Source organism: Xiphophorus hellerii, chromosome 14 (assembly GCF_003331165.1).
Source record: "Xiphophorus hellerii strain 12219 chromosome 14, Xiphophorus_hellerii-4.1, whole genome shotgun sequence".
Classification (NCBI taxonomy): Eukaryota; Metazoa; Chordata; class Actinopteri; order Cyprinodontiformes; family Poeciliidae; genus Xiphophorus; species Xiphophorus hellerii.
This window is the reverse complement of record NC_045685.1, coordinates 15,617,023-15,631,808: the sequence shown is the minus strand read 5'-3', so window position 1 is coordinate 15,631,808 and position 14,786 is coordinate 15,617,023. Positions and strand designations below refer to the sequence as shown.

At 39.5% G+C, this 14,786-nt stretch overlaps 2 protein-coding genes across 2 annotated transcripts; both read left to right on the top strand.

Annotated features, from left to right (window-relative positions):
• The first annotated feature begins 1,446 nt into the window (after positions 1-1,446).
• Positions 1,447-7,640, top strand: LOC116732941 (5,6-dihydroxyindole-2-carboxylic acid oxidase). Its single transcript, XM_032583553.1, has 7 exons — positions 1,447-2,033; positions 3,489-3,811; positions 5,107-5,311; positions 5,419-5,586; positions 5,670-5,849; positions 5,930-6,076; positions 6,881-7,640. The coding sequence occupies exons 1-7, from the start codon at positions 1,667-1,669 to the stop codon at positions 7,066-7,068; spliced, it is 1,578 nt and encodes a 525-aa protein (XP_032439444.1). The 5' UTR covers positions 1,447-1,666; the 3' UTR covers positions 7,069-7,640.
• Positions 7,641-8,571: 931 nt separating this feature from the next.
• Positions 8,572-14,745, top strand: lurap1l (leucine rich adaptor protein 1 like). Its single transcript, XM_032583552.1, has 2 exons — positions 8,572-9,983; positions 13,359-14,745. Exons 1-2 carry the CDS (start codon positions 9,759-9,761, stop codon positions 13,749-13,751), a joined length of 618 nt encoding a protein of 205 aa, XP_032439443.1. The 5' UTR covers positions 8,572-9,758; the 3' UTR covers positions 13,752-14,745.
• Positions 14,746-14,786: the final 41 nt, after the last annotated feature.

Here is a 14,786-nt window from a genome sequence, read left to right as displayed (position 1 = left end):
TGAATTAAATTTGTTAAAATAATGGGAGCTGGATGTCATGAACCAACATTACCCACAGCTCAGTACACACAACAAAAGTCATCATCATCTTGGACTAGAAAATACTCAGTCTCTAAAGCCGCGCTCTCGTCACCGTCTTTCCTCTTCAGCCAGTGATGCTGAAGGTATTTTTTGATTCACTTTTCATATGCTTTAATAGAAATGTATTTAACCACGCAGATGTTTTAATCATTCACCATGTGTCACTGGAAAAGTTTCCCAGCATGCCCTCTTTCACTAACAAGCCCATCGCTGTAGACTTGTGCGTACTCCAGTCATCAAGCGTTTCCAGAGTCAACTCATTGTGGATTCGACTCAGCTCTTGCATGCAAAAAGGGTCAAAGTCACAGGATGTTACTGTGCAAAAGTACGCAAGATCACCTGCTTATTTTGTCATTAAAACCCCATAATTGACAGAAAGGGGACGGGGGAGCTTTCTATATTTTTTTTTATCACTGCTTCAAAAATGTGCATACAAACAATTGTGAAAAAATAACTGACTAGATTTTGTTTTGGTGGTTCGTTTGCAATAATAACGCTGTGTTGAAGATCACGCTTTCAACCCAGCGTAAAGGATAGTGTAGACGTTTACTGTTTCCGTGGCACTGTTAACAGACGAAATGGTATATTTTAAACCAAATCTTTTTTATATATATATATATATATATATATATAACATAACAGGGATATTTTTAGCTGAACCTAAAAAACTTATTAATCTTTACTATTTTTATTTTTTAAAATACATGCCCACACTTCTTTTATTTTATTTTTTTAAACCCATGCCTCATTTTCTCTACCTTCATTACTAAATTGTGTTTTGTTTTGGTCTACCACACAGAAACACACAAACACCAGTTTGGGTCTGAGATTATAAGCACTTAAAGAATAAAAAGAGTTTTGTATTAGGAGATTTTTTTTTCTTTGTGAATGCCATTTGTGCTCTAATGTCTCACATGCTCTAATGGGGAGGGGAAACAAAAAGAGGGGCTTTAGTGAGAGGTCAAGTGATCTCAAATATGACTTCTTTTTTTGTAAACACAAAGTTTTAAGATATTTTAGAGTTGCATTCTTGCATTTCTCATTAAATAAACGTATTTACTGTCGTATAAGTTCGTTTCATTTTAATTTTACTTTGTCAATATTTTCATCCGTGGCAGAGTTATAGCAGGTCAGGTATGCAGAAAGTAAAAGCCTTTTCTCATTCACGCTGGTATTTCTTTTTGATTCTTTTCAGAAGCTGCTTTCACCCAATGACTTTTAGAAGAACAATACTCTGCATGACCGGATCACACTACCTTCCCTTTCCTCCCGTAGGAAATGTGATGTTATGCGAGGGAATCACGCGGGAGTCAGAAAATCCTGGTAGTCATGCGCTAATCTGGTATTTAAGGTCAACGCTCCAGTGTTTTGGGGGGAAAGACAAGAAAGAGGCCTGCATGGGCAAGCGAAGAGGGGCAGTTTTTTTTTTTTTTTACAATCACTCATATTGGCTGAAGCTCTGGTGTGCTAAGTAATGAACTTTTATTTTTGGAGTAAAAAGTTAGGATTGTAATTTTCAGGTGTAAAAAGGGTCACAAACTGAGTCAAATCCAGAAGCACCCGTGCGTAAAAATCTGGTGACATCATGTTTTGGAGACTGTGGCCGTACTGTGTTTCTATGCTGGTGTGCGCGGTGGTGGTGAGCGCCCAGTTCCCCAGAGAGTGCACAACACCGGAGGGGCTCAGGAGCGGACAGTGTTGCCCGGCGCCCGCCGGATTCCCCGGGGACCCCTGCGGTTCTAGCGCGGGGCGCGGACAGTGCGTGTCCATCGCGACCGACGCGCGGCCGCACGGGCCGCAGTATCCCCACGACGGTCGGGACGACCGGGAACGGTGGCCGGTCCGATTTTTCAACCGCACCTGCCAATGCACCGGGAACTTCAGCGGGTACAACTGCGGTCGCTGCAGACACGGATGGACCGGAGCCAACTGTGATCAAAGGATTTCCGTCGGTGAGTTTCAATTAAAACAATATAATTTCTCTCCATTTAAAATTGCTGAAACTTATTTAATCATTTTAGATCAAATTAAACAACATGAAAGGATTCGAGGCCCAAAAGTGCTACAACTGAGTAAATGGATCAAAACATGATAAATATAGCACTACTATCAGACTCATAAAAGTGATATTTTCAAGGAAATGAATAAAATAAACGTGTTATCTACAATTGTCTAAATGTTTCAGTGATTTATAAAAACATTTGCACGTGTAAATCACGCATTAAATGCAGTTCTTGCATGAATTCTATCCAGGTTGAGCCCCCTCCATCTGTGCAGCTGCAACCATACACAACCTCTAGTGTGAAGACAGTTGATGTTTTTATGCCCAAAACATCAAGAAAAAGTGACTTTTTTGTTTTTACCACATCCGTTTAAAACAAAAACAATGTGTTTGACTGATGTTGGGTCTTATTTTCACCATTGAAATAAAGATTTCAGAAATGGAAAAACTGTATTTTATAGAAATTGTAATAACTATAAAATAGTCCATTTTAAGTTGAATAAAACTACATACTGATGGTTTTGTACTTCTTTTGATAAGGTAGTCCTAATGTCTAAAAACGTCAATATTTTTTTCTTATGTGCTTGTTTACAAATAGATTAAAGGTTTCATCCTTATACTACCTAGAATAGCTCAGGTCGGGTTTGCTCAGTCTAATTATTTAGGGTTTTGAACTATGATTAAATTTTATCCAAATTCCTTTTTAAAAAGTGCAATAGCCCTTTAGTTTAGCACTTAATCTGAAAATACACTCAGGCATCAACTTCAGCATCATTTTCATACTCTGGCTACACAGTTAACCCAGGGGAGTCCACTATCCATTGACTAGACATGCAACTAAGGAATGTCAAACAAACAAACGGTTTGTTCAAACAAATGGTTATGCCATGGGCACCAAAAACCACCACTCCATGCAGTTATATTAGTATTTATTTGAATATTTCATAGACATGTGAATTTATTTGTCTTACTCCCCTTCAAAGTTTGTCAGCAGCTGATATACCTAAAATGACTGTTTTGCTGTTAAATTGTGGACATTCTGTGCTGAAGCTGACAAGTACTTTCAACACCAACTTATCACATGTACTGTTGCCTGTTTTCATAAATATTGTGGTCAGCTGTCAATTGCGTTTTCATCTCCCCACAATAATGAGAATGAGCATGCAGACTGGAACCAGTTTGAAAGACAGTTTAGACCACCTTTATTTGACTCTAATATGTGTATAAAATAACAATAACCACAAAAATTTGTTAAATAAAAGAGAGATTCCTGCTTTACATAATGGATGCACTGTGTTTGAGCAGACAGTATATTAGTTTCACAACTGACTTATTAACATGATGGAGTCTCTTTACAAAATGGCATCAACTCGCAACTAAGAACGATCTTTTTATTTCCCTACAGTGAGGAGAAACGTGATGCAGCTCAGCTCTGAAGAGAAGCGCGCCTTTGTGAACGCACTGAACCAGGCCAAGCGCACAGTGCACCCTGACCTGGTGATCGCAACGCGCCACTACTCGGACATCTTCGGCCCTGGCGGGAACACCACGCAGTTTGAAAACGTCACAGTGTACAACTACTTTGTTTGGTCTCATTACTACTCTGTCAGCAAGACGTTCCTGGGCGCTGGGCAGGCCAGCTTTGGCGGGGTGGACTTCTCTCACGAAGGCCCCGGGTTCCTCACCTGGCACAGGTTCCATTTGCTGCAGCTTGAGCGAGACATGCAGGTGAGGTGAAATTAATAAAACATATTAATTGATTATGCTCATACACTTCGTTGCTTTCTTCCTCTGCTTGTTTATTTTTACTGAATGTATCTTCAGTCCTCTGTAGTTACCAGAAAACCCTTATTGACTTTCCAATGTCACGCCTTAATAAACAAGCAGCGTGCAAAATGCTACTATAAACAATCCATGGGCTTTGGTTCCACTGAATTTACACGCTATCTTTTTCCCTGAAACAATAAAATCTTGTGTGAGAAGGGTTTTCCTTTTTTGAAAATACAGTACCAGACATTTTTAATAATCCCTTTCACAAGCGGGTTACAGCTGAGAGTGGAAAATGGGGCTTGGCATGTGGAGCTGAAACCTTGGCAGAGTACTGGACTCCTACAGAGAAACTCCATCCTTATATCCTGTGCAGGTTTGCTGCTTGAGCTCTTTAATTAGGGGCTTTTGTTCAAACCTGGCAAAACAGAGTTAGAGAAAAATCTAATTTGGGAAACACTGAAGCTTTCTATCCTACAAAAACACGAGAAAAACAAAAACCTACATTTGAACCATGGGGATGATTCTTATCTGTTTTAAGGAAAAATATGCCCTTTTTGATGTGCGTCAAGGTGGTTGTGTGCATATAAAAGATGAAATCAGGTCTACTTCAAGTATTATTTTGCTTTTGAATCAGTAAAATCCTCATGGCACCACATTTCTGTTTTCCTAGGTATCAAGAGACGGGGTAGAGTACCTTAAAATCAGAATGTCGATGGCCTATTTCTAGTTTAATTAAAGCTGCAGTAGGTCACTTTCACAAAAATATGTTTTTTTACATATTTGATAAAACTGTGTTAACAGTAGAATGAGGCAGATAATCTGTGAAAAAAAGAGCTCCTCTGCCTCCTGTCAGTGGTCCTACAGATATCTGCAGAACTACACCTCTTCTAGTCAGATACAACAAATTAGAACCAGGAGGAGAGTCTTATTACTGTCAGTCATGCTTGTGTAGGCTCCTGCTGCTCTATAGGTCCTCCGCCATAGCAGAGCCTCTGGTGAATGCACAGGCTAGTAAGCAAGACCACCGATCAGTCATTTCTGACTAACAAGTCTCTGTTTTTTAAGGCATCTCAATCTAAAAATGCTTTTCCAGATACTGTAAATTGCAAATTTAGAATGTAATAATCATCAACTTCATATGAAGTTACTGCCAGGTAAATGTTTTTTTTATATTTTTTCCCTTCTAATCTGCCGGTTTGAACATAATACAACAAAACCTATTGCAACTTTGGACTCTTGTTTCTGTCATGCAGGACATGCTGCAGGATCCCTCCTTCGCCCTGCCCTACTGGAACTTTGCCATCGGCGGGAACACATGTGACATCTGCACAGACGACCTGATGGGAGCCAGGAGCAGCTTTGACATAAATTCCCTAAGCCCCAACTCCATCTTCTCGGAGTGGAGGGTCGTTTGCGAGAGTGTTGAGGACTATGACACGCTGGGAACCATCTGTAACAGTAAGACAAGTGTTCATGACCACGCTAAATTCCCTTTATTCTTTCAGAAGAGAACAACAAGTGTGCAAATGGCGACACCAGTGGTTAGTTTTTCTGTTCTCTGTCAGGCACAGAGACCTCTCCCATCAGGAGAAACCCAGCAGGAAACGTCAACAGGCCCATGGTCCAGCGTCTCCCAGAGCCCCAGGACGTGGCCGACTGCCTACAAGTTAGCACCTTCGACACACCACCTTTCTACTCCACCTCCTCTGAGAGCTTCAGGAACACAGTCGAAGGTGAATTAGAGCTCAGTGATGTCTTACTCTTTACTACATGAACATAATATGTCACTAGAAGGCCTCCCATGTTGTTTTGTTAGGCTACAGCGCCCCCAAGGGGAACTACGACCCCATAGTGAGGAGCCTCCACAACCTGGCTCACTTGTTCCTGAATGGAACAGGAGGACAGACACACCTGTCACCCAATGACCCCATCTTCGTCTTGCTACACACCTTTACAGACGCTATATTCGATGAATGGCTCAGGAGACACGGTCCAGGTGCCATAGCAACTAATTCTGATATGCAGTCTATGCATGTTTAGTATTTTTTTTCTCTTACTTGAGTACTTTCCCAACAGATTTAGCTGTGTATCCTGAAGAAAACGCCCCTATTGGTCATAACAGGGGTTACAACATGGTACCCTTCTGGCCTCCCGTGACAAACGCAGAGATGTTTGTGACTGCCCCCGAAAATCTGGGTTACTCTTATGAAGCTGAATGGCCAGGTATGCCAAATTCTTTTTAATTTACTCTTGTAGTTCCTTGTAAAAGCAAGCCTACTTCTTAAATGTTTTTAGAATTTGCCGCTTTACAACCACAAAATGTGTAATTTATTGGGATTTGTGTTAAATTAACAAAGTCAGATGGCATTTTGGTATACAAAAAACACTGTCTAATACAGAAAACAAAAGTTATCACCCTGAATCAAAATGAAACACAGCGGTGGCAGCTTTATGCTGTAGGTGAGTTTTTGTTTATCAGGGATGTAAAGATTGATGGAATTAAATAACTCTGGAAGAAAACTTGTAAGAGCCTGCAAAGTATTTAAGATTGCTGTATTGGTTGACCTTCCAAGACTGTAACCCCCAAACATATGGGATTGTTCAGATCAAAGCATCTGGTAGATTGATCCAGGACATAAATCCAATTAAGAATCAGTAGCAAGACTTAAAAACATAGTTCTATAGATGCTCTCCATCTAATTTTATTTAATTTAAGCTATTCCACAAAAGTGAATGAGCAAAAATGTTAGCCTCAAGATGTGCAAAGTTGGTGGGGACATAAGTATCAACTGGCAAATGGGAGTACTTGATTATATTAAATAGTATTAGAGTAAAGGGGGTTGAATACAAATGCAGATTTTTATTTGCAAAGAAGAAAATCCCAAAACATAGGTTATGTGTTCTTCTCTTTGCCTTCTGTTACACAATATCAAAATAAAAAAACATTGAAGTTTGTGGTTATAATATAAAGATTTTGGCTATGTTAAGCACATTGAAAGTAATAATCATCTGCTTTTGTTCCTCTAGGCACACCTTTCTCCCTGACTGAAATAATAACCATAGCCATAGTTGCCGCCCTCGTGTTGGTGGCACTCATCTTCGCAGCAACCACGTGTGCTGTGCGTGCCCGATCTCACAAGATGGAGGGCCACCAGCCTCTGCTCGGGGATCAGTACCAGCGCTATGACGACGACAAAGGCCAATCTGTAGTCTGAGATCACAGCCCCAACACGTGTCTTTTCTCCTGTTTTTTCCAACAACAAAGCAATGTTGTTCAGTTCTCCATAAAAAAAGGAAATCTTGCAGTGGGTATGCCCAACCCCCTAAAAAGTTAAAATTCCTAATTCTTTGTACTTATGTTGTTTTGCATTGTGCAATCACAGCAATTTTTACTGTGCATTGAAAAAGCTGGGGTTTTTTTAAAAAAATGAAAAACCAGTAAAATTCATACAAGATGATGCCCTGTCAAATAATGAGGTAAAGAATATTAAAGTAATTTACTTTCCAACCTATTACATGGTGTAAAATGTAATTGTAATATACACTCAAAGGTTTGTCATAAACACAGCTTTTAACAATCTCTGCCAGTGAGAAACTAGCATGTCCAAGTTAAGGGTGCAGAAATGCCCACAAGAGGGTGCTGTTGCTCAATTTCTAAGAATCTTGCTTGCGCAGAATTTACAAAAAGAGTTGCACGTTGTTTTTTACACCTTATTTAGCCAACTAATGTATTAAAGTTGCTAATAAAAAAACATGAGGTAATTAAAAGGAAATTAAGTCAAAAGTTTAATGTCTGTTCTTTTTTTTACTTAAGGAAGTTTAGACTTTCATCACTCTCATGATTCTGCTTTTGACTCTCACAAGCAGATTCAAAATGAGTTGTTTTTAAAAATCTGTTGAATGAGCCTTTTCACTTTTGATAAATCTATGCTTAGTGGTTTTCTAATATGCTTCTTATCTAATGTGGTCTAAATACAGAATGAAAAGAAAAGCAGAAATTATATTTTCATAAATTTTATTCTTGGTCATCTTTCATCAATATAGAATACTTCATTTCAGGTTTTACTTGTCAAACAACTGCTGTTTTAAAGCAGGGCCCCTTGTAAGTTGGTCTGAATATCAAAAATCCTCATTAATAACATCCCATTTTGCATCTTATATCAGCACAATGCAGGTTTCAAAACCCCAACTGTTTTAAAGAATATATTGTTTTACACAATTTATTAGTCCAGCAGATCCTGTATTTATCTTACTCCGTAGATAAATAAAGGAAATACTAACTTCTGTAGAGAAGTTAGCCTTCTGTTCAGGAAGGCTAACTTTATCTGAATTGTTTATCATGTTGCCTTTGACTGGTGTAAATTTAGACAATGCCACAGTGTGTCGCTGTTGGCTGTAACTAAAAAAAAAAAAGAAAAATAGTGAGGTAAGTCTTCATCATTTCCCATTTGAAAAAAAATAATGTGGGAGAGAGCTGAATACAACTTCCAAAGAACCTACATCTGCGCCGTCAACATTTATCTCCAGAAGATTTTGAGTCATTTGTACAAGCAAAACTGATGAAGGCTCTAACACAGGGGTCTCAAACTCCAGTCTTCGAGAGCCACAGTCCTGCAGTTTTTAGATGTTCCACAGGTACAAAACACTGGAATGAAATGACTTAATGACCTCCTCCTTGTGTAGATCAGTTTTCCAGAGCCTGGCTAATGACCTAATTATTCTATTCAGGTGTGGTGCAGCAGAGGCACATCTAAAAGTTGCAGGACTGCGGCCCTCGAGGACTGGAGTTTGAGACCCCTGCTCTAACAGGTGGTCGTTAGCCTCACAAGCTAAAACCAAGTACCATGCCAACTGTCTTCATCCACAAAGAACCTAAACCCCACTGCCAGCTAGTGAGCGAAAGACGCTGGGAGAGCCAGGAAACGCTGGAAGCTCTTTTCAATGATAACGGAGCCATTGCTTCGTGATGTTACATGATGTGAAACCAGGGCCCCAACACCTGACCGAAGATCAAACCCTAAACAGCTGTTACCTCATCGGACACAAAGCTACTTACATACCGGATCATACAGTCCGACCAGAGCTACGTGTCAGTCATCGTTTCATTTATGAAGCTGAAGGTGACAAGAGCAGCACAAACACCAGCTTCACCCGTCAACTCTTTCCTCTTGGTCCTCCTCAACTTCATCACCTCTTGTGATTTCTTCATTCCCATCGATTTCAACGAGCTCTGATTCAAACTGAAAAGGCTTAACAACCTTACTCATTGTTTATTTGACTGGACTGAGGTGACAGAATCGGACCAAGCACCAATGCATTGCAGTGTAAACAACATGGTGACATCCTTGCTACAATATATTATTAAAACTGATAAACTGTTTTTGGAGAATGCGAGCATTGCAACATAATTCAGCTACAAATTGAGTATAATTATTTTGGATTTTAAACTTTTTGACCAAAGGTAGATAGAGCCATTAATATATGGAAATAGGCCTTTATTTAATGTCACAAGGAGGCCACGCACTATTTGCATATTTTTTTATTTATTTACTCATTCTGTTTCAAGGTAGAGAGAGAGGTACACGAAAACACGGACTCCTAAGTTCACATTGTTCATAAAGCGTGTTCTCTCCACCCAAGGGAGCGAGGTGTAAGCGGCAGCACTTACCTGGCGGGTGTCTGGTTTCAGAGACAGCCCTTCTTGTAATGGGAGTGTCCTCAGAGAGCATGCTGGTGTTAAACTGTCCTCCTACTGGTTACAGGCTTCAATGGGAGGTCTGCTGGTGTGGCTGCGGATCACATACGAGTTGTATTTGACTTCCTTAACAGCCATAGCGCCTCAGTTTAACTTTCCCTAGAGCCGCACCGTGAGAGCACTTACTGCGGCTTTTCTGGGAGAGTGACGATGGACGAGGAGCGCAGCGGCTCTCCGGACCTGACGGACATAGAGACCAAGTTGGGTCGAAAAGTTCCGGACGGTCTCGTTCGGTCTCTCGCGGGAGGGAGACGCAGCGACAGGCACGAGCATGACAAGTCAGCTGCGCCTCACTTAGCCAACTGCAAATTCTGCGCAAATTCAACGGACCTGAAGAGGCTGCAGGATAAAATGCTGTTCTTGAGACAGGAGATGGTGAGCAGAGAACTTCTTCTCTTCATGTTTTTTAAATCAAACTTCCGTCCTGCATTAAAATGAGTTTCCTTTTAATGAGTCGTAACACTGAAACCCATTTTTTGTTTGTAACTTACTTAAAGTAACTTTTTTGTTTGAGAACAAAACAATCTGTTTTGGTTAGAGAACTCTTCAAAAAGTTTAATAAGAGAAAAGTAGCAAAGACAAAAAAGCTTAAATATTTGTTCCATTTGTTGCTAAATGTTAAGAGGAATGAAAATAATGAATCACATGTATGTTTACCTCAGGTTGACGATACGCAATATATTAAAGATAATACAAATCAAGGCAACTATTCTTGGAATTTATAAACAGGTATATTTCTAAATAAATATAAGGGCTTTCTTTCAGCCAGCTGATGGGAGTGCATAGCAACAGGTGGAGGAAGGGCTGTGATGTGGTTCAAACAGCAAGACAGGATAGTCTGCACTAAAACAAATACGGCATTCACCCTTTAAATGACACATAGTAAACTTCTGAAATAAAAATAACTAAAAAATATATATGACATCAGAATGTTGTGTGGGCTAATTAAATTTGTGGTATCCCAATAACAAATTAAAACAGCTGTTTTTGAGGAGGTAATTCAGCTTGTAGTGTAATCACAAATTAAGTTATTGGGACACAAACAGCAGTGGCAGACCTGCTGATAGAAAAGATGCAGTTACTGTATTCTTCCAGTCTTATTGTTCATAGAATTTGTTGAACCTGTCGATTTTGTTGTTATTAATCAGTTTTTTAATTTATTTTAATAACTTCATTTTTAACTTCCACGGATGATCAGATGGTTTAATTTCAGCTAAAATAATATGTTTTGAGCAACAACCTTTTTAAGATGTGTTACACACATGGACAGCCATTCTGTAAAAACTGAAAAAGTTCATTTTAGCAGATCTTTGTTCTGTGTTGTGGTTAGATCTTTGTATCAAAATCAAAATAGCAATAAAAATGTCACAGGTAACATAATTATAACTATCATATTAGCCACTGTAACAATACTTTCTGCCTGTTTTGTTTTTAATAAAGGTAGTTAGATGATGTCATACATTTTTTGTCTCTTATTTTTTTGTTTTAAGTACACCCAGAGATACTTATTCCCACATGTTCTACACAGGAGCTTTCCCAGACAGCTGACTACTGTTTAGTCTGACTAAGGTCACAAAAGTATTAGGGTTCCTGAGCAGATGGTCTGGTTGACCGGGTTTTTACTCTGTGAAGCAGCCCTGTAAGATGACCAGTGGACTGTTCTGGCACTACAGAGTTTGTGTTGTTAGGATTTGATTTATTATAATGTCAGGGATATTATTACACTTGCAATTATCTCAGTTGGCCGTCTCCACAGGACAAACCCTCAAAAATCCCAAATAGTCATTGCCATATAAGTAAACAAATCAATTAGTTTAGAAACGGCGTAAGTTCAGGATGCTACGGCCTAAAACAGATGTTGATGGAAAATTTTCCACCGGTTTCGCAGGAACAGAGAAGAGCTGTCGTGTCCTGGTGGCAGAATGTAACAGCTGCCCATTTGTTGTTTTTCATTCACGCTGATTGTCACCCACAGACGGGGGAATCCCTGTAAAATACTGCAAAAATGCAGTCCACTTCCACCCCCCCACACACACCCAGTGGCACGGTTCGTCATGCCAGAGAGTTCAATCAATGGTCCCTCTGTGTTTGGCATATATCATTATCGTGGAAGGAAACTGCTAGTGGTCTGTGCCACGTAGTAAAGGCTGATAGTCTAAACAAAACAGCACCGACTGTTCCAACCATGAGAACACTAACAGTTAAGAGGAAACAAAAACAAAACATCAGCCACCAACTGCATCTGCTCATTACAAGGTCTAAGCTGAGCTTTGCAACTTGATCCAGTGTTTGGTTAGTAAGTCGTGGTGATGGTTTTGTTCGTCCTGCTTTTTGTTTTTCCCTTCTAAATATAAGAAACCAATATACAGTACAGACCAAAAGTTTGGACACACCTTTTAATTCAATGAGTTTCCTTTATTTTCATGACTATTGACATTGTAGATTCACACTGAAGGCATCAAAACTATGAATAACACATGTGGAAATATGCTCTAAACAAAAAAGTGTAAAACAACTGAAAATACCCCTTATATTCTAGTTTCTTCAAAGTAGCAACCTTTTGCTGTGATTACTGCTTTGCACACACTCTGCATTTTCTTGATGAGCTTCAAGAGGTAGTCACCTGAAATGGTTTTCACTTCATAGGTGAGCCCTGTCAGGTTAATAAGTTGGATTTCTTGCCTTATAAATAGTCATGAAAATAAAGAAAACCCATTGAATTAGAAGGTGTGTCCAAACTTTTGGTCTGTACTGTAGTTGTGGGGGGAGTTAAGTCACTGTAACTAGAGTGGAGTTGAAAGCCAAGATTTTGCACTGATTAGTATTTATTTTTTGTTTTTTGCCAATACATGTTATTCAAGTTGACATTTTTATTATTGTTACATCAGAATTTTGGCAATTTCTTTGGTTATGAATCATCTATCTCATAAGTGAGGCTCAAGGTCAGTCCACCGCTTTGCCAACAGGCATGCATATTTCTTACATACTCGTCCTTCTGTCCTTGTTTTCATTTCATATCCATCAACCAACTATATATTATACTCATCCACTCAAATCATTACATATGAGATTCTGTTTATTTTATAGTTAAGCATATAACATACTTGTTATTACTGAACAGTTTTTATTCTATTATTTTCTGAAAACCTTTTACTGCCCCCTGTTGACATTTATTTTTCTGTTCTGCTCCCTGTTTGGATCAACTCAGTCTTATGATTATTAAATAACCGTACTGACAGTGAGTGGAAGATAGATAATGACTTTAACTTCTGTTGGTAAATGAGCAAATGTGACTGCATTGTATCAAATGGAAACTACATTATTGATTAAAATTAACCCACATTTTCCTGACTAAGAAAAATGTCTTAGTCAGGAAAATGACTAAGACATTTTCCTGACTGTCTTAGTCAGGAAAATGACTAAGACAGTCATTTTCTTAGTCGAGTGTGACATTCGAGGGCAGTGAATTGGACATTCAACAAGCTATAAATATCTACATGCAGAATTTATTGGTGTAATAATACATTATTTAACCAAATCGTGCAAATCCTACTCAATTCTTTATGAGTAAGATATGGCAGACTGGTACTCTGATGACTCCTGTGATTTAATATATATTGTGCAGCTCAGACTTGCCGATTTAGATGATGACCAGTTCCATTTTTTTTCCCCTTGTAACACATTAAACATTGAGGTGTAACTTGGTATTTACGCCATGTTGAATTACAATGTTCTATTTCCATCACGCAGGCAAACCTGCGAGCCATCGACGTGAAGCTCATGCAGCAGCTCATGTCGATCAACGACGGCATCGAGTCCATCCGCTGGATGATGGAGGACAAGGGGGACGCAACGAGCCAGGACGGCAGCCTGACGGGCAGCTTGTACAGCCTATCGGACAGCCAGGACGGTTCCTCCCTGCGGGGCAGCTTCAACAGCCTGAACGATGGAAACGGCGACGGCCTGGACGGCCTGTCCGTTGGCAGCTACCTGGACACTCTGGCAGAGGACCTACCTGGAGACTCGTCCTCGCCCACGGACCTCGACCGTTTAATGGATAAAGCTGTAATCTCTGGCGAATCCTTCACCAAGTCGCCGCTGAAACTCAGGGTGGAATCAGACGAATACTACTGCTTTAGATAATGGTGATAAGATAGACAAAGACTACTGAGATATATAGAAGAAGAAAAAAACCTCCTTTGTCCTTTTTTTATTCACATTTTTTTTCTCCCAGGTTTTTGAAGACGTGGGCACGTTTGGGAATGTTCCATTTTCCCTTGACACCATTTTCCTGAAGTGGATTAGCAAAACCTCAAGCATTTATTTATTTATTTTTTTAACAAATGTCACAAGATGCAAGAGAAATCCTCTCTGTAGCAATGACTGCTTAATATTTGTATTACTTAAAAAAAAAAAAAACTCAGACGGTGCCGAGTTACGATTTATGATTATATTTATTGTTAAATTACCCTGTATGTCTGTGGTTTCCATCTGAAAACAGGTTGAACAAAAGTTGCACTTGAGCTGAGCAGCAGATTTTCCTCTCCTTCTAAGGAAAACGTCACTCTCTGAGAAAAACCAGCGGGTTAGGATTTTGCAGCCGATTGGAAAATTGGACATTTCACGCTGAGCGATTCGAGTAGTTTAACTCTTTCAGGTGGCAAAGTTATTAGTTTTGAACTTCAAAGCAAGTGCAATTTTCCTCCATGCCAAATGCTGAGCGCCACATACAGCACATGTTTTCCAGTTTTATTGCTTTAACTGACTGGAGTTAATAAAGCTTTTGGCCTCCAGCGGGTATCAGTGGTAGCTTCAGCATGTAGTCTTATTCAAAGCTTGACTGAAAACCAAAGAAATTTCTCTCAGAGGTCATTAACACCTGAGGCTAAACTGCATTATAGCACCAGATGAGAGATTTGTTATCTGTAGGCATGTGTGAAACGCATGCTCGCTTTGAGGGCACATTTTTGTTGTCTCGGCTTCTGATGAGGTTCTTTGTTTGTAAAATTGCTTTTGTTGATTCGTCTCGACATGTTTGTGTTTAATGATGTCTGCTTTTGAAGCCGGCAAAAACAAGCATTTTATTCAACGTTGCTATCTTTGTTGAGAAAATAAAATAATATATTGTGTTTTTGTTGATTTGCCCCTATATTTATTCCCAAAATAACTGATACTGTG

What these genes read in the sequence shown, in the direction of transcription:
- lurap1l (XM_032583552.1), top strand. Translation starts at nt 9,759, where the DNA reads ATGGACGAGGAGCGCAGCGGCTCTCCGGACCTGACGGACATAGAGACC. An exon ending in TGTTCTTGAGACAGGAGATG is followed by an intron (nt 9,984 to 13,358) that starts GTGAGCAGAGAA and finishes TCCATCACGCAG; the next exon opens with GCAAACCTGCGAGCCATCGA.
- LOC116732941 (XM_032583553.1), top strand. Translation starts at nt 1,667, where the DNA reads ATGTTTTGGAGACTGTGGCCGTACTGTGTTTCTATGCTGGTGTGCGCG. An exon ending in AGCTTGAGCGAGACATGCAG is followed by an intron (nt 3,812 to 5,106) that starts GTGAGGTGAAAT and finishes TCTGTCATGCAG; the next exon opens with GACATGCTGCAGGATCCCTC. An exon ending in TTATGAAGCTGAATGGCCAG is followed by an intron (nt 6,077 to 6,880) that starts GTATGCCAAATT and finishes TTGTTCCTCTAG; the next exon opens with GCACACCTTTCTCCCTGACT.